Here is a 20,031-nt window from a genome sequence, read left to right as displayed (position 1 = left end):
TCATCTCTGATCATTATGGAAGAGGTATACATAAAATACCAAAGCTCTTTCTGGGCAAATACAATGATTTAATTCTATTTCCAGCACACAAAACAGGTCACTGTTCCATCATCTTTTTCAAATTCTCAAAAGCTCAGTTTTGATCAAGAGTGGGCAAAGGACAGATAGGCTTTATGTGAACACTTCTACATAAGTGACACACACAATCCCAGCAACTTGGGAAGCTGAGGCAGGATTGCCAGTTTGATTCAAGCCTCAGGAAATTATCAAGACCCTGTATAAAAATAAAACAAAAAAAGGGCAGGGGATATGACTCAGTGGTCAATCCCTGGTGCCAAAAACAAAAGCATGACTATAACACAAACCAACCTGAGTGCCCAGTGTTCCAATGCCAGGAGCCTGTGATGGTGACACAGGACAATCCCCAGGTGACACCTCCCTAAATTATTCTCAATTTTACTTTTAGGAAAATTTAGGCAGGGCCTAGGATATACAGCTTGAAAACACCATTTGTGTAGAAACCAGATTTAGGTTGTTTTTAAATGCGTCTGATAGACTTAAATTTAACATGAAAAAAATTGGGACGAAAGCTTATAGTACTCATATGCAGAAGTTAGACAGTTTTTACCTATGATCCATGAGGGAATCCACTTAATCACAGGTTCTGAGCAAACTCAAAGTCCATTCTAATAAACAGTCCACACCCCCAATAGGGAGGGGGAACCATAGTTATACTAAAATATGAAATTTCAAGTCTAAATTTGATGTTTTTACCTTAGGCATTGATCATAAAAACTAATTTCTACGTAAGGTACAATTCCCCTGAATGACTTCAAACTGTTTTACTAGGGTAGGGAGCCACGTTTTATAACAAATGGCACACAGCAGCACTTGGATGTTGAAAGACCTCACATCCAGGTCTCACCTAGGGCCAGGCACCTGAGGCATGCCTGTAATCCAGTGGCTCGGCAGGCTGAGGTAGGATTCCAAGTTCAAAGATGGCCCCAGCAACTTAACTCAGCAAGACCGTGTCTCTAAATAAAATATAAAAAGGGGCTGGAGATGACTCAGTGGTTAAATACTTCTAGGGTTCAATCCCAGTATTAAAAAAAGAGGGGGCAGGGGTCTCAACTGAGCAGGACTGAGGGGAAGAGGGCTACTAGTAACTGATGACAGAGGCCTTAGCTATGTGAACCTTATGCATTTGCAGGTGCTCTTCACGTTTCAATCACTTCCTTTTAAAGAGAAAGTTGTTAACACTTTCTTGTACCCCTACTAAAATTAGAGCAAGAACCAAAGCAGCAAGCTCTGACGTGACAATCTAACTCCAGAAAGGTGAAGGAGTGGGGCTTGGCTCAGCAGTTCCCCTTCTGGACTGGTGTATATCTGAGAGAAAAAGCTTCCCTTGGAAGTTGCATAAACAGAAAAGATCCACTCTTGGACTGGCACCTACATTAAAACTGTGCAAAGATTAAGAGGGGGATGGAGGGAAGATACCACAAAGAAAACATAACTAGGTCTTGTTTCTAGCTTTTGGAACTATGACTAAGTCTCTAAATTTGGCACCCCAGAAACAGTACCTTTTAACTCTGCCAGGCATTTAAGAAGGATTGATTCCATGAAGTACATTATGTTTACATGTTATCAGTCACTACCTACACCAAGACCTTTCCCACTTTTTAAATTTAAATTTTATTAAATTTTATTAAGAAATATCATACATACAAAAGCACATATACATATTTTAAAAAGAAAATGCCCATCCAGCTTCAAAAAGAGCCATCACCAATTGCTCTGAAGACCCCTTTGCCTTCCATGATCATATTTCCTTCCAAACTTCCAAAGCACCAGCTGACAGTGAATTGTGTCAATCATTTCCTTAATTTTCTTTCATTTACCATGTAAATATAACAGCCTGTTTTTAACCAGCACAGTAATGGAACCACAGTGGGTACATCCTTCTGTAACTTGCTCTTTGGACCATTATTATATTGTGGAGTCATCCAGGTTGACGTGTGGAGCTGTTCAGTTTCACTTCTATGAGACTCCATGGTAGGAATTTATCACACTATATATCCAAAAAGGCTGTTGATTTGGGGTCTTCTCAGGCTTTTTTTTTCCTTTTCTTCCAGTTACAAATGCTGCCATTATGACAATTTTTTATCCATCGCCTGGCACAGGTTTAAGAGTTTCTCAAGGGTATGAACCTAGGGGTGAGTTATGGCACACCCAGTTACGACAAACCACTTCTGAAGTTGTTGTTCCTAAATGTTCTTACATCTACTGACAACTGATCTACTTGGGAGGGTTGAGGTTAAGAAACACATCATCCATGAAACTCTCAAAATGCATTTTTAAAACAAAATTAAAAATTCTGATACAATGAAAAATACATTTAATTCTCTGCTTTGGCTTACTTGAAATATATTTTCAAAAGCCAAATGTTCAACTTAAAAGAGCTGTCTTCTATGTCTCAAAATAAATCTAAATAGGCTAGTGAAGACAGATTCATAACATATGGGTAAACATATATAAAAAGACATCTAAACGTATTTTGCTCAAATCCCTCACCTCCAATCCAAAAGGAAAAAATATATGAATTGGTGATAACAAAAGAATTATTGATAACAAAAGTGATCCTAGAGGGAGAACAGAGGGACAGAAGGAAGACACAGATCACCAAACAATTCTGTTGTTTTTAAATCACTTGCAAGCATTACAATTGTAAACAAAATTTCAAAAAGAAAAAAAAAAAAGTTGTCATTTGGGGTCTTTTCACTAACAAATAAAAATCAATCAGAAATTCAAACTTTGAAAACCAATTCTGAAAGAAGTCCCATCCCATAGAATGCATATACAACTTCAAGTGTTTTGTTTCATGTACATAATAGAAAACATACACAGCAGTGGAGCTAGGGATATAGCTCAGCAGTAGAGTGCTTTTCTAATATGCATTAGACCATGAGTTCAAGCCCAGAATCCCAGTGACTTGGGTTGTTGAGGCAGGAGGATCACAAATTCGATACCAGCCTCAGCAACTTAAAATAAAAAATGCATATGACTCAATGGTTAAGAACCCCCTGGGGTTCATCCCTGTACCAAAAGAAGGGGGGAACCCAACTTCCTCCATGATTTTAGTTTTTACATTTCTAAAATCTTTAATCACACGGTGCTGAGTGCAAACTATACATGAATCAGTGTTCTTAGACCTTGGAGAAAGAAGCTGGTTATCCTCGGTGACACTAAACCTATTTAAGGAACCAGAATGCCTCCAAGTTAGTAATACTCTATGGCTAGGAGATAAATATCTAAACTGAATAACTCAACCAGGTTATTAACAGCTTAAATCAAGAAGGCAAGGAAGGTGTTTTAGACCAAATTGAGAAATAAATGGATCTTCATCTGTTTGAAAAACAAAACAAAAAAACCATTCTAACAAAAATGGTCTTCATGAATACTCTCTATATTTTACAGAAAAGGAAGGCTTGAGCAGCAGACTCCATTACCTGACCCTCTTGAGGGGAGCAAAACAAATTACTCTACTGGACCATTACTATCATTTGATAGCTTCAGTTAATAAAAACTCATCCAATTTTATATTAATATTTTATATTTAAGGAGTTTTTGTCTTTTATACATACATGCTGAATTATTTACAGATTAATGGAATAACTGAATAATGAAAATGAAAATTTTCATTTTCTTGAAAATGAGAGGACAGTGCACACACCAAGACTGACCAATTAAGTCTCAATAGTGATCGGCTGACAGGTTAATTATACTGTTCAACTTGTGTTTTTAAATTTCCAAAACAAAAAGATTTTTAAAATATCAACCACTGTTTTGATTTCAGTTCTTATTAAGTCATCTTCTGATTGAATAAAACCAGTTCTCCAAAGAGAACAGACACAGAACCATTAGCCAACTGATAACCTTTTTGATCTGCAAGGCAGAAATGTAGTATAGTAAATTAGCATTTGGCATGTACACTGGATTCTTATGATTTTGGTTAGCAAGAATCAGCTCCTCTGTAGTCAGATCAATTTGGGATATAAAGTATAAAAGTCAACTTTTCTATCTTGGTAAGTCATGGACACCTTAAGTGGTCAGGTCTCTCCCTAAAATCGTAGAGCTTCAATAGATCTAAGTGTCCACAGAGTAAGCCTTTTCACAGGACTGTTTTTTTCACTTCTTTTAAAGTTAGCTGTTGACTCTAGATGAGAAAGAAAAATCTTACACTTTAATACCTTACTATATTTATTATAATATCTCTTTCTTAATGCTACAATCTTAACACCAAACAGTGCTTAGCAGAGGACGCATTTTGTTACACTATTTCACACCTTATCTTAATCCTCATATGAATCAGATCTTAAAAATTCAGAGATAACCTCATCTATCACTGCATCTCCAAATCAGCTGGAGTTGCCCAGAGGGCTTTGTCCCCAAAACTTTTTTTCATACAAAGTCTCTAAAAATGATGCTTCATTGTTTTTAAAAGTTTTGTGGAGCCAGGTGTGGTAGTGAATGCCTGTAATCCCAGAGACTCAGGAGGCTGAAGCAGAAAGATGGCAAGTTCCAGGCCAGCCTGGGTCTATAGCTCAGTGGCAGAGTCGCCCTGGGTTTATTCCCCAGTACTGCACAAAACAGGTGGGGGCAGGGGGGAGAAAAGGCGGATGGAGAGTATTTTATTTGGTAAATTCTATAATGTTTCATTATGCCCATCAGAAGGAACACAACAGCACATTAGTTAGACACTGAACCAAGATGCAGAGGCCTACACTCCATGTCCTAACATTTCATCAACATGAAGCTCTTGGATAAGTTGTCTAACCCACTCAGTTTCTTTACCTATTAAACTCCTGGCAATATTTAAAAACATTTAAGTCACAAGAAATTGCTATCATATATGCAATATATGTGTGTAGCTGGAAATACTTCTATACAGTTCATAAAGCTAGCTAAAGATAGAAACATGCCAATTCTCCTGTTTGTTACATAAAACCACCTTTTAAAAAAGAATTCTTATTATGTATACTATACACCCCCCATACATAGAAATAAATATATTTATAAACTGATAGAACTAGGTTAAAATAACTCTTGGTACAGGATTTAAAACAAGACCAAAAATTAGTTAGAAGTTCTCAAATGCTCTTCTACATCATATCACAGCTAGAGAGAGGAAGATACTATTTGTCAGGATATCTTGAATTGTCTTCTAAAAGAAGTCTCTCAGGGATGTAAAAATATATTCTAGTTTACTATACATCTTCGCTATTAAAAGCAAAATTCAAATTCATTAATAACCACCCCAAATTGAAGCACCATTATTTAAAACAAACTGGAAGTTCTATGAAAGTCTTAAACAGAACAAAATGAGATAAAACTGTACACCAATACCATTAGTAATAGTATACCTCATATTTAAAACAAGGGACTAGTTCAGAGTCAATAACTTTATTAGAAAAAGATTAATACTAAAACTTCAATGACACAGACAATCAACTTTGTAACAGAAAGTCAGAGATACTTTATTTTTACTTCTAAATCCAAAGGCTAAGTATAGCAGAGTTGTAAAAATGGAATCCCACTTAGTCTGATTCACACGAATACTAACGTTTAATCCTGTTTTCAAAGTCCAAGAATGAAAACTTGCAATTAAACACTGAGCAAGCCACATGTTTAGGTAATATCTTAAAAAGTCTTAAAGAAAAATTATGATACAGGACCTAAATTTTCAGTGGCATATATGCTATTAACACATGTTCTGAAATCTGGAAGGTCACATCAGTCCTGAATTAATTTTTAATTAAAATAAAAAAAAACTAACTGAGCTTTTTATACTTTTTCTATGCCACTATAGCTTTCTTTCACCTCATTTTAATGCCGATCTTCACTTTATGCCGTTTTCAGTATTCTTCAAAAAATCTTCGAACAGTAGTCCTACAATGCAAAATTTGGGGAAAAATGATAATTAGACCACATATAAAAGGCAAATTTTTATGACTAAGTGTTGGCCCAGTTACTAACTGCTAATTATAATAAATGTGTATATGAAATGTTTGTAATCTTTTTAACAGTTAAGGCATCGGTGTGGTTCTTAAAGCCATGTGCCTGTGTATGCGTGCCTATGTGTGCATAGCTCACACAGATTAACTCTAGTCTGCTTTCCTAGAAAAGGAATGCCATCAACCAATCAACTAAATGGTACTTCCTTTCATTAGGAATATTTCATCCCACGCCACTAGCCCGAAGAATGAACAGTTATAGAGGTTTTAAGAACACTTATAAAACCTAACTTAATAGTTCTTTAAAAACCCAAATTCATTCTATACAGTTCATCAGTTCTTTGCATGTCACAGATTGAAGGTGTCTGTCCTTCCTATACACTGCTGCTTTAAATATATCAGCCAGTAACTACTCCTATACACCTACGGCCGACTGCAAATTCTCCTACAAAGTAGGAAATATTAAGCACATACCTCTTAAAGACTTGAGAATTGCATTGAATGTAACAAGGCGAATAATATGAAGTGTTTATTGTATTTAAATTTCTTTAAAGATATCTAATTCTGGGCACCACTGCATCCCTACACACAGTTGAAAAAAAATTCCATTCTGTTAACATTTGATTTAAAACTTTTCACGCGATACACAAAAACCCCTCTGTGCTTCTTATAAAGAACAAAAAAGATACACAACAGTTAAGCGTAAAGATCACAGGCAATAGCATTCAAACATGGATGTGGGTAGAGAAAGGAGTACCTGGCATGAGTACCTGCTTAGTTTGACTGAATCCTTGATTTTTAATTTGGCTTTTCATGGGCCGCTCACAACACCAACGCTGTGTGAGGTATGGTAGTCAGCTGCAATAATTCATAAACCCTACACTTCCATCAATCCAATGCTACTGGCTCTCGAGTTACAGAACAAACTGCATTAGAATGCAAGGCAATAAAGCAAAAAAAACTAGAAACATCCTTGACAAAGAAATACTAGCAGTTTAATTAAAACAAAGTAGTCCAACATGTGCCTCAGAAATATTTAAGTTTTTAAAGCATATGTTTCTGCCAATGTACCAACACAAGATGGACTTAATACCAAAAAATAATAATAATAATAAAAAAACAGTTCAACCTTTTTATTTAAAAAAAAAAAAAAAAAAAAAAGAAATGACAGCAAAATCCCTAAAAAAAAAAGGATAATTAACTTTTTAATGGCGACTATATTACAAACGTGGGCAATAATTTCCAAAGAGGCACACTAATGGGGACACGAGTCTGCTACAAAATAGCTGAGACAAAACAATGTACCTCAAAATGTTTTGCAGGACTACACTGTCTTTTCCTTCAGAAGATGCTTTTGTATGTCTTCTTACTCGGCTTAGTTCCATCTTCATCTGTGCATACTTACGCTGCACTGTCAAACAGTAACAAAAAGCCCTAATCAAAGTGAGAAACAATACACTTACCTCTGTCTGATCTGAGGTCTTATCAGATCAGTTTTAATTGGACTGAGTGTCACCTTCAGATTTAATGTCTTCACTGGTCCCATTGACCTCATTCTTAGTATCACTTTCCTTCGATTCAGTGTTTGGATCTTCACTCTGTTTTTCTCGACTACTGGACTTCACACTACTTTTTTTATCATCAGATCCCCTCTTTTCTGCCATAAAAGAAGACATTGACCATGGATTTTAAAGTGCATTGAATACATTACTCTTTAAAAAGTGAAACAACAGAGATATGAAAGACAATCATTTCCCACAGACTGCAAGTAACAGAATTAACCAAAGGGATACCATTTTTATTTATGGAATAAGGAGGGGGTAAGAAGGGGAATTCAAAATACTGCAGATTTTGGATAAGAAACATCAAAAAGCAACTGGAAGGGTATGAAAGCATACAAAACTGTGTTCATAATGAGGTTAAATTATTACATTAAAAAGGTAAAAATAGTAATCACAAAAGGCACAAATTCCATGTTTAATTGGCATGTTACCTGTCTAGTATTTTTAAATGCAAAAGATTATATTTAAATATTCCAGAGGGACAAGTCTAATAAGAAAATTGATCTCAAATCCCAATCCAAGTCAACTCAACTTCTGTGCTTTGCTAATAAGAAAATACACACCATCTAAGAGTTGTTTTAACAAAAGGAAAAATTTAAACTTTTTTCCAGACACAAAAACAGAATGAAAAAAAAGTAAATTTCAACTTTTTCCTCTATTTTCTTTGGAAGGGTGAAATTTCAGGTTAGAGGCAAAAGCAATACACAAAGCAAGTATACTCTAGCTTTTTTCACTTCTAAGTACCCCACCCAACAAAAGATTTCTACAGAAAATGCTAGAGCAAGCTACAAACTTTCTAGAAAAATATTTTTCCCCTTAAAACTAAAAGGTGGTCTAGCACAAGTCATAAGAAAGATGTTTAAAGAGATGCAGAACTCTCTACTGATTCTGAACAAAGTTACTAAACACAACACCATGTAACTGGGAGAGGGATGGAAATAAAAATAAAATATGGTATGGGAAGGACACCTATTCAAAGGAGCACATTCAGTCCAACACTTGCAAAATACACAAAGCAATGTCCATCTTGTTAACGGCAAGACTTGCTTCATGTCTGTCTGTCCACTTGTGGGAACTGTGCTCTAACTGACCTGGTGGGAAAGTCCTCCCTTTGTGCCTTAGGGGCGTCTCCGGTGCACAGGTAGCTTCAATGAGGAAGAGTCGTCTTGTTGCCCCGAAGAGGACTAGTAGTCAGTCCAATAATCTTATCTTCTGCCCTATGTAAATATGGTAGATCTTAATAGTCCTAAGGACATCCACAAAGTGTGTGGATTTTAGAGCTATGGATTAGAAGGAAGATCTCTTGATAAAGAGAGCACCCTAAACTGACGGATCATAAGAGTTTTATGTGAGAAATCCCTTCTCATCTCATCTGAGGGGTTAAACTGCCTCCATTACAGCATCTGGAATAGTGAACTTACTTTTAACTCATCTGCCATTATCAACTGCTTGCTAACTACTCGTACTTGGCCCCAAAGTTCATACCTTTAGTCATGGATTTGTTCAGGTGTCTAAACAGCTACATGACATTTTTGAAAGCCAAAGAACTCATATTTCTAAAAGTGATCCAAAAATTTAAGATGACTCTATACTGGCATGCCCAGCTAATTCAAACAGGCCTAACATATTTATATTTTTTCAGTATCCAGTCTCTTATCCTTCCTCCAAGTCTCACTAGGAATATCCTTGTCTGTTCACAATCTTAACACAACTCTGCTTATTTGGTTTATATAAGAATTTTACTAAATTCCATCCATGCCATCACTATAATTAGGATTATAAATAAGCAATTTAGGACATCTTTTTGCTCTATCTAGAAATGATAAATATGCCTGGCTTATTTTTATTTAGTCAGACCAGTGCCACTTACAGTTCAACCCTGATTTCAGTTGTAAATGCTAGCTATTTGTCCATATGAACTGACCCAATTTACTTTAAGTAGTACAAACGAAATAAACTAAAGTGACAACAGGTATACAGGATTAAAAAACTGCTAAAAGAAAAAAAAGTGATTAATTTGACCTCTTACATCCACATGTGACTCTTGACAGTGGACCCCTCACCCCAAAATTACATTCAGTGTCTTTCAAAAAGGTTGGCTGAAATTTACTCAAAACAGATATCAGTGACCCTTTATAGCGACTGTCTTTAAGGACAGAGGTAACTTCTGAATTTAACTGGCAAATAAATACTAAAGCTCTTTACAGTATAAAATTGAAGGAAAAAAAAATCCTAGTTCTTTTCAGTATTTATTCCATGTTACAGAAAAGGTTAGCATATATAAGATACTAGGGTACACTTAGTAGAAAAACAAAACCAGCCCCCCCTCAAACTGTTTGTGCTGATAAATTTCTAACTCAATTCAGCAAAAAAATTTAAGTCAGACAAAATAAGATACGTTCTATAAAAGAACATAACATGAGCACCACATAAAGATGAGTATAATAAACTCAAAAAGCAGCAAATAATTATGCTGGTAATCAAACATGGACAAAAGACATTTAGAACAGGAGGAAACTAGTCAGCTGAGAAAATTATAAACAGGCCCTTTCACTCATTCCTAAAATCACGTAAAGCAAAAACAGCCCTATCAAAACAAAATGGAAGATGCTCAAATAATGTGAAAATAAACTAAAACGTAGAAAGGAGCACTTGATGATTAAGAGAATTATCTTTTCATAAAGGCTAAGTTAAATGATGAACTTTTTTGTTGTTATTGTTACTGGGGATTGAACCCAGGGTACTTAACCACTGAGTCACAAACCTGACCCACTTTATTTTTTATTTTGAGATAGGGTCTCACTAAGTTGCTGAGTCTGGTCTTGAACTTGTGACCCTTTTGCCTCAGCTTCCAGAGTCATGGGATTACTCATGCACCACCATGCCAGGCAAGAGACTATTTTTCTGAAAACATGCCAAAGACAATTTGGGTGTTGGGGAAGGCATGACACTCCACCACTGAGCTACAATCCCAGAAAGGGTCTCAAAAAGTTGCCCAATCTGCCTCAAACATGGGACCCTCCTGCCTCAGCCTGCAGAGTAGCAGCGATTGAAGGCATGTGTTACCACACCCATAACAAAATTTAAAAATCCATTAATGGTGCACAGTAATTCAGATATTGGGAAGTTATAGAACACAGAAGGGAAAGAGCATAATTCAATATAAAACAAGACTAACACATACATAAGGTATTCAACTTCTGTGAACTTAATTACCAAATTAACTGAATTATGAATACTATAGATGAGAATCAATATGACAATGTACATTTACGTTGTAAGACGTTATGGAATACTGTCTTGTAGTGAATTAAAAAAAAAAAAAAAAAGTAGCCAATAACCAAGATAACAAATTCTACAGCCTAATAGCCCTAAATAACCCTGAAAAGTAATACAACACTTAGAAGAATCTAGATAAAAAACCTTCAGATACTGAGGGGTGTAGTGTTAATATGATAGGAAGAAAATTCAGGTCAACGGTCTCTTTCCTGCTGTCTGAGCAGGAAAGGAAGGGGAAGAACATCTGTCATCTATTGAAGAGTGTTCCTGAAGTAAATAAATACACCTTGAAAATGAACTGTTTCTGAAGTAATGGAAAGATAAAGGTGTGGTAAGTTTCTCAATGAACTGAATTCTCATATAAACTAACCTTTTTCCTTGGATTTTCTGTCTTGTTCTCTGTCCCGACTTTTGCTCCTATGCTTATATGACTTTCGATCTCGGCTTTTTGACCTTCTTCTATCTCGACTGCGAGATCTGTGTTTTCTTTCTGATCTGTCATGGCTTCTGCTTCTTCGTCGCTCTCTACTTCTTAATAATTTAAAACAGAAAGGAAAACCAACTTCAACGAGTATTACAATAAGAAAAGGCCTTGAAATACATACTGTTGAATAATTAACATGATTAAACAAAACTTTCCCTTAAAAAGAAAATTAATAATCTTATTACTAAAACATTTTACATTGGAAATCTTAAGAATTAAAAATAACCAAAAAAACTCTCTAAACTCAGTTTATCACAAATAGTGATAAATTTGTCCTAGACAGTTATCACTGCTCTTTTAAGACTTGTCTTTGATTATAATTCTAATTAAAACAGCAAAGTTGAGGGGAAGGGTGGGAGGGGAGGGGGGGAGGGAAAAAATGGCAGAATGAATCAAACAACATTACCCTATGTAAATTTATGATTACACAAATGGTATGCCTCTGCGCCATGTACAGAGAAACAACATGTATCCCATTTGTTTACAATAAAAAAAAAAAAATATCTAGAAAACATTAAACATTTCTACAACTAAATAAGACAAAAAAAATCTCAAGAAGGTGGACAAACCAATTAAAGAATTGGTCAAAGGACTTGAATAGGCATTTCTCCAAAGAAGATGTGTAATCAATAAGCATATGAAAAGATGTTTTATATTAGAAATGGAGAAAATGCAAAACAACCCCAGTAAAATACCATTTATAACTATTAGGACAGCTATAGTCAAAGAGAGACAGTAGCTAAGTGTTGGGTGGAATATGGAAAAATCAGAAGTTTCACATACTGCTAATGGAGATAGAAAATACTATAGCCAATTTAGATACAATCTGGCATATACTGTATAGTTTTATTTGTATGAAGTGTCCAGAATAGTAAAATCTATAAAGAAAGTTGATTAGTTGTTGTCTAGGGATGGGAAGGGGTTGAGGGGAGCATGAGGTTTCTTTTGGGGTGATGAAAATGTTCTCATTTATTGTGATGATGGTTGTATGAATTTTACGAATGTACCAAAACCTATGTAATTGTAGTTGGATGAATTATAATGGATAAATTATATCTCAATAAAACTATTTTCTAAAATGAATGAAAAAAAAAAAAACAGCAAAGTTGATTTCACATTTTGTTTCTTTCTAGAATTGGTGAAAAGAGAAGGCATGTAAGAGACAAATCATCTGGTATGCTAACTTTCTAAAAAGATTACAACAAATCTCCTAGACAAATGGGAAATAGTGAAGAAGTTGCCTTAAAGATGGAGCCATTCTAACTGAACACACATTATCTATCACAGTACTTAACATTATAGCCGATCCTCAACTTATAATTTTTCAACTTTAGGACATTGCAAAAGTAATACATATAACACTGAAACCCAGTACAAAATTTAGAATTTTGATATACCTCAGTAACACGTAATATAATATCTTGATATATCTCTTTTTTGATGTTGGACACAAGCAGTGACCTACACACAATCATAAGGGTAACTAATATTCTATATTGTAAGCTGTTGCTATGATGTTCTACAGATGTATGAAATGCATTTTCAACTTACAGTATTTTCAACTTATGACAAGTTTAACTGGTAACTCAACTGTTAAGTTGAAGAGTATCCAAACTTCCCAATTATCATCCCAATGAATAACACTAGTAATTATTACTGTTTATTATGGGATCATTATGAGCAAGGCACTATTGGTAACAGTTTTGTATACCTGCTTCGCCTTCTTTCCCTACTTCGTGATCTTTTGTGGTCCCGAGACCTGCTGCATCTTCGGTCAGAAGTTCGGCTTGAGTGTCTACTTCGAGAACGGCTTCTCTTTCTTCTTTCTCTATCACGAGCTCTTTCTTTTTCTCTTTCTTCCTCTTCTCTTCGTCTTTTCCTTTCCCTTTCTTCCCTTTCTCTCTCCCGCTCTTTTTCTCTTTCTTCTCTTTCTTGTTTCTCTTTTTTTAGACGCTCATCCCGATCAGGTTCTTCAGTTCTTTTTCTTAACTTTTCCTAGGGAAATCAAGTTGGATTTCTTTTTTTTAAGCTAAATATCTAATCAAGGGGTTCGCAAATGCTATGCAAGCACTCTACCACTGAGTTGAACCCTCAGCCCCTCAGGTTGAATTTTTACACAACCGAAATCTTGAAAACTGTAAAAATAAGGACACCTAATACAAAGAAATCTGTAGGCCAATTTATAGAATTTGATGCCCTCAAGGGAAATGTAGATATCCCAACACTACATATGTATACAAGATATCATTACTTTACTATGTACTAAAATAGTTATTTTCAGTGACAGCTAGTTATGGCCAAAAGTTACATTACAGCGTTAACTAAAGCTAAAAACACAAGCTTACAAGAAACTTACTTTTAATTCTTCTACTGTAGCTTTAATTTTGGCATAGCCCATATGCTGTTTTCCCATCAAATGATCATCTACCCGGGACTGGGCATCTCCTACTATCAAAAAGGCTCCACACACTTCACAAACTTCCATTTGTTTTTCTTGAGCAGCAAAACTTTCAATCGTCTGAAATGATAAATCAGTTGTTACAGTGAATATCTGAGCCAGGCACAATGTCGCAGGCCTGTAATCCCTGCAACTCAGAAAGCTGAGGCAGGAGAATCCCAAATTCAAGACAGGTCTCTTGCAAGACCTGCCTCAAAATAAAAAAGAAATGGGGGCTGAGCAGAGTGGCACATGCCTGCAATCCCAGTAACTGGGGAGGCTGAGACAGGAGGTTTGCAAGTCTCAAATCAGCCTCAGCAATTTAGTAAGGCCCTAAGAAACTTAATGAGACCCTGTCTCAAAATAAAACATGAAAGAGCTGGGAATGTGATTCAGTGGTTAAGTGCCCCCCTGGGTTCAATCCCTGATAACCAAAAAAAGGGAGGGGGGAGGAGAAGAGGAGGAGGAAGAAGGAGGAAGAGAAACAAAAATAAAAGGAATAGCTGAAGAACCAATAACAAATCTCAAAAAAGGACTTAACCATTTAAAACAGATTTCTAATATATATGAATTACTATTTTCCATTTTGAACAACAACTGATCAACTTTTAAAATAGCTGGAGGGGCTGGGGAGATAGCTTAGTCGGTAGAGTGCTTGCCTTGTAAGCACAAGGCCCTGGGTTCAATCCCCAGCACCCAAAAAAAAATAAATAAAATAAAATAGCTGGTCACGTGGCAAAATTAACCAACTTGCCTATCATCCAAGAAAGGTGCTGAGATGACTGCTCAATTTTAACAGTTTAATATCCACCATCACCCTGAGAAATTTAAACTACCTTTCAGAAAGTTATTTATTTTAGTCTGAATTCATTTTTTTCTGTAGGTTCGATAGGCGTCCTGTCTATATTCAAAAAGCATTAAGAAGCTGGGTGTCATGGCACACACCTGTAATCCCAGCTACTCTGGAGGCTGAGGTAACCTGAGGCAAGAGGATCCCGTGTTCAAGACTACCCTGAAAAACATAGTGAAACTGTCTCAAAATAAAAAAGGGTGGTGGCACATGTCTGTAATTCCAGTTACTTGGGAGGCTGAAAGAGGAGTATCACAAGTTTAAAGTGATCCTCAGCAACTTAGTGAGACCCTGTCTTAAAATTACCAAAAGAAAAAAAGGCTGGGGACGTGATTCAGTGGTAAAGTGCCCCTGGATTCAATCTCCAGTACCAAAAAAAGTTAAGAAATAGGAGATATTTAAAGATTTTGCCAATTTTTAATTAAGAGAAACATGCACTGAGTAATTTATTGCTACAAAAATGAAAATAAAACCCAGGTGCAAATGGGTATTCATGATTTAAGGCAGAAGTCAGCAAGCCAGCAGCCAAAGAACTGTTTTTGTAACTAATGGTTTTATGAATGGAACACAGCCACATCCAATTGTTCATACATCATCTGTGGTGAGAAACATGTATTTTTTATTTTTTTTTCATTCATGGTTCCTGGCTCTTAACTCCCTCCCTGTGGCAGGGCACACAAATTAAAATTTCTCTTTACCAAGGTGGGTCACAGAAACGAACATTTTCCCATCTTTATATCTTGAAGCTAGCCATAAAGAAATCCTCTGACCTAACTTACCAAATAGTAGGTCACAGACCCCTATTCCAGAAGGGATTCTGCCCAACACCCAGGAGGACAGAACGCTGTGCAGACAGGACTGCTAGGATTCCATTCTAGGTCTATTTGCATTACATCCTACTTTTTGTCTAATCAAATTTCTACATGATTGTCCATGCCACAAAGTCTCCATAAAACCCCAAAAGAAAAAGATTTGGAAAGCTTCCAGATAGCTGAACACCTGGAAATTCCTGGAAAGTGGTGCAGACAGGGCATGATGTTCTGTACTCCTTTTCTCATACCTCACTTATGCATCTCTTCATTTGATTCTTGTGTAATAGCCTTCATTTTTTTTTTTTTTCATTTTTTTATTTCTTGTGAAGCTGGGGATGGAATCCAGGACCTTGAACATGCTAGGAAAATGCTCCCACTGAACTATACCCTCAGTTCTGTATTTCTGAGTTGTCTGTTGCTCAACCAAATTAAATGAACCTGAGATGAAGATTTATGGGAACTATGAATTTATAGTCAGTATATAAGAAGCACAGGTTAAAAACAAAACAAAACAAAAGCTGGGGCATGTGACTGGCACTTGGTGTGTCCATGTGGAAGCAATCTTAGGGACTGAGTCCTCAATCTATGAGATCTATCTAACACTATCTCCATGTTAGAACTGAATTAAATTACTAGACATCCTGTTGGTGCCTGCTGCTATATAACTGACCACTTACTTGCTGGTGCGGTGAAATTCCCACCCATCTAGGGATCACAGAAATGATCTGTGTGCTAGAGGTATAGCTAAGTGGCAGACTACTTGCCTGACATGCAAGAGGTCCTTGCCTTAATCCCCAGCATTGAACCACAAACCCAAAAAGAAAAAAAATTATCTGGTTGTCGGTATATTGTAAAAGAAAATGAGTTGGAGGTGGTATTTTTCTTTTCTTTCTGTATTTTCAGGTTGTCTAAGGCTACTTTCACTATATGAGGCAGAGCTTAGAAGCTTCCAGGGACCTGTGACCTAAAATATGTTGAAGAAAATGTTTAATGACTCATTATTTAGGATATTAGTAAAAATGTTTTCAAAGGTTCTCAAATAGAAACAGATCCCAAGAAATTTATAGAAATTCATAGAAATTTTAACAGGTTAGGTAATTTAAAAGAAAGTAGGTTTACTCACCGAGGTTGTGGATCTAAGCAATTCTCTCTCTTCTTTTAGCTGTTCAACTAATTTCATCATTCCCTGGGCTTCTTCTACCTTTCCTTCAGATCCTAATTCTTCAATCTAAAAAGAATAGTGGAAAAAAAAAAAAAAATCAAAATCCTTTCTAATCAAACTAAATATTTTTATTTTACTTCCATGCTTCATTAGCATCTAGTAGTATTGTGGGTTTTTTGTTTTGTTTATTGAAGACTCTTCAGGTTTAATTTATCATTTTGATTTTTGGGGGGGTACTGGAGATTTAACTCAGGGGCACCTGACCACTGAGTCACATCCCCAGTTCTATTTTGTATTTTATTTAGAGACAGGGTCTCACTGAGTTGCTTAGCACCTCACTTTTGCTGAGGCTGGATTTGAACTCAAGATCCTCCTGCCTCAGCCTCCCAAGCCACTGGGATGATAGGTGTGCACTGCTGCGCTCAGATCCTTTTGATTTTTTTTTTTTTTCAACAACCTTAATGACAGGAAATAAAATGAGTATTTTTAAGGTGCAAAACTTGATGTATTGATAAACCCATGAAATCATTACCACTATCTAGATAATGAATATATTCACCACCCCATAATGTTTCCTCCCTCTATTTAGTACTTCTTCCAATCTCAATCCCATCATATGCTGAGGCAAACAATGATCTCACTGCCACTAAGATTATTTTGCATTTTCTAAATTTTATGCAAATCAAATACAGTTTGTATTCCTTTAATGGTCTGGCTTCTCTCACTCTAATTACTTTAGGATTCATTCAAACTTTATAAGTAGTTAATTCCTTTTTGTTATCTGATATTCAATTTCCACTGTATGGTTAGATTACAATTCATTATCCATTCACCTGTTGATGAACATTTGAATTATTGCTAGTTTAGGGTTTTTATTTTTTTGCCCATTTCGAACACATCTCTTAAGAATACTGTTGTACAAGCCATTGTGTAGACATGTTTTCAATTCTCTGGGGTAAATACTTAGAAGAGAATTTGCTCATGGTGTATTTTTAAATTTTTTTTTCCTTTTTTTTTTTTTTTTTTTTTTTGCCGTGCTGGGGATTGAACCCAGGGCCTTGTGCTTGTAAGGCAAGCATTCTACCAACTGAGCTATCTCCCCAGCCCTATTTTTAACTTTTTAAGAAACACATAAACTCTTTTCTGAGTGGCTACACCACTTTACATCCCCACCATCAATGTTTGATATTTCTAGTTGGTCCAAATTCTGACACTTGGTAGGTAAGTCTTTTTAATGTGGACTATTTAAATAGGTGTTAAAACAAAAGTAATCTCATTATGGTTTCAATTGTGTATTTTCCTAAAGGACTAATAAATGCTGAATATCTTTTCATATTTGTCATCCTTGCATTAGTTAAGTGTTTGACGTAAATATTTCCTGATAGTAATGGATATAATTCTCACCTGCTGTAGCAGTACATCAATTTTGTCTGTTAGAACCTGAATTTTTTCTTCATTTTTACCTGTTGGGCCAGCTGCCTGTTGAAAACAAAATGTGTCATCAACAAGTAAAAAGAAAACATTCAAACTCTCACATATTATTTTTATTTAATATTAAAATGCTTAATCACAAGAATAACAATTATCTTCAATTTGTTAGTAAATACAAATTCTGTCAGTTAAGGACACTTAGAAAAATCTTATGATTAACCAAACAATGTTATATTTAAGACTGAAAAAAAAATGTTTTAAGTCATTCTGAAAGTACAAAGTAGGGAATTGAAGACAAGTTTCAAAAATATTAGGAATCTCCAGAAATAAGGAACCTCTATTCAGGCTATAATTTGACTATGGATATAACTCAGTGGAAGAGCCCTTGCCTAGTATGGCCCTGGGTTTGATGCGTGGAACTGCAAACACCCCCCACCCTGCCCCCCAAAAAAAGGAAAAGAAAAAGAAAAAGGAAAAATAGGCTGTAAATCCACTTCACACTTACCCCAGAAGACTGTTGGTTTTGAGATAATGCCAGTCGAGCATGGCCTCGTCTGATTCTACGTTCTACTTCTGCAAGTAAGCTCTGCAAGTATCGTAAAAAATCTCTCTCATAGCCAACTTTCATAAAACGAGAACTCTTTTCATACCTGGTAAAGTGAAAATAAACACACCTTTATCCATTTCAATTCACATATTCTATATTAACTAGTCTCAAGGACTGTGGCACTTAAGCTGAAGAGTAAATAAACTGGGAGTATATGAATTGAGTTTCTTGTTGTTCCTCATCCTGAAGAGAAGGCAATAGGCCTTCGTTAAGAGCACAGGTTAACAGAGGGATTTAACTCACACCAGTTCTACCACTATACTAGAATCTGTCAGTGTCTCTAGACCCAGAACAAGTCTCATCTATAAAAATGGGGCTGGAAAGGTGTAGTGGCACATACACATAATCCTAGTGACTTAGGAGGCTGAGGCAGGAGGATTGCAAGTTGGAGGTCAGCTCTGGCAACTTAGCAAGACCCCACCTTAAAACTTAAAAAAAAAAAAAAATTACTTGAAGGCTGGGGATGTAGCTCAGTTGGTAAAGATTAGATTCAATCACTACTACCACAAAACAAAACAAACAAAAACTGGGGCCATTAAAAAGTGATATACAAAAGCCTGGAATGTTACACGTACTGGTGGCGGCTAACAATATTATTACTAAAGCTATATATATACCCCCAGCCAGTGAACAGATCTCTCAGTTAGTTATTTTAGAGTAATTCCAATTATTTCTTCAATGTTTGTACCTTTAACCCAGGAGAAAAAAGACAAAAAGTCCAACTTACTGTTTTCGTAGGTTTTCATCATGAATTTTTTCACATGGACCTGAAAGGGAAAAAAAGAGAAATAGGAATGTATAAATTATAACACTTAACAACCTTTCCTCTTACCAATTTTTTCCCCTCTTAAAAGAGAAAAAAGAAGCTGGGCTTGGTAGACCATACCTATAATCCAGCTGCTCAGAAAGCTGAGGCAGGCTGACCAAAAGTTGGAAGATCACAATGGAACATTACTCAGCCATAAGGAAGAATGATATTATGGCATTTGCAAGTAAATGGATGGAAATGGAAACTATCATGCTAAGTGTAATAAGCCTATCCCAAAAAACCAAAAGTTGAATGTTCTCTGATATGCAGATGCTAACACACAGTAAGGGGGTGGGGGGAAGGTGAGGACGACAGAAGGATTAGACAAAGGGGAATGAAGGGAAGGGACAGTGAATGGGAATAGGAAAGAGCGCAGAATGAACTGGACATAACTTTCCTATGTTCATATATAAATACATGACAAAGGTAACTGCACATCATGTATAACCACAAGAATGGAAAGTTATACTCCATATTTGTATAATACGTCAAAATACACTCTACTGTCATGTACATCTAAAAAGAACAAATTAAAAAAAGAAATGGGAGACCAGCCTGGGCCACTAAGTGATATTTTATCACAAAATG

General features: G+C 35.9%; 1 protein-coding gene across 7 annotated transcripts in view; it reads right to left on the bottom strand.

The window, feature by feature from the left end:
- Positions 1-5,444: 5,444 nt before the first annotated feature.
- The window catches only part of Luc7l3 (LUC7 like 3 pre-mRNA splicing factor), a 32,425-nt gene continuing 17,838 nt past the window's right edge, over positions 5,445-20,031 (bottom strand). The window contains exons 3-13 of one of the 7 annotated variants that reach the window (XM_047544633.1): positions 19,363-19,402; positions 18,534-18,678; positions 18,002-18,076; positions 16,559-16,663; positions 13,693-13,854; positions 13,048-13,331; positions 11,223-11,383; positions 7,528-7,668; positions 7,317-7,422; positions 6,782-6,847; positions 5,445-5,946 (exon numbers count right to left, since the gene is read on the bottom strand). In XM_047544633.1, coding sequence (XP_047400589.1) covers positions 6,823-6,847; positions 7,317-7,422; positions 7,528-7,668; positions 11,223-11,383; positions 13,048-13,331; positions 13,693-13,854; positions 16,559-16,663; positions 18,002-18,076; positions 18,534-18,678; positions 19,363-19,402 — 1,244 coding nt within the window. In that variant the 3' untranslated portion in view covers positions 5,445-5,946; positions 6,782-6,822. Of the gene's footprint in view, positions 7,423-7,474; positions 7,669-8,664; positions 8,791-11,222; positions 11,384-13,047; positions 13,332-13,692; positions 13,855-16,558; positions 16,664-18,001; positions 18,077-18,533; positions 18,679-19,362; positions 19,403-20,031 lie in introns of those variants that run through there. The other 6 variants (XR_007107697.1, XM_047544632.1, XM_047544630.1 and 3 more) reach the window with 6 other exon arrangements.

The sequence above is a fragment of the Sciurus carolinensis genome, chromosome 3 (genome assembly GCF_902686445.1).
Source record: "Sciurus carolinensis chromosome 3, mSciCar1.2, whole genome shotgun sequence".
NCBI classification, from domain to species: Eukaryota; Metazoa; Chordata; class Mammalia; order Rodentia; family Sciuridae; genus Sciurus; species Sciurus carolinensis.
Note: the sequence above shows the minus strand (reverse complement) of the source record. Positions and strands in the feature narration are given on the sequence as shown.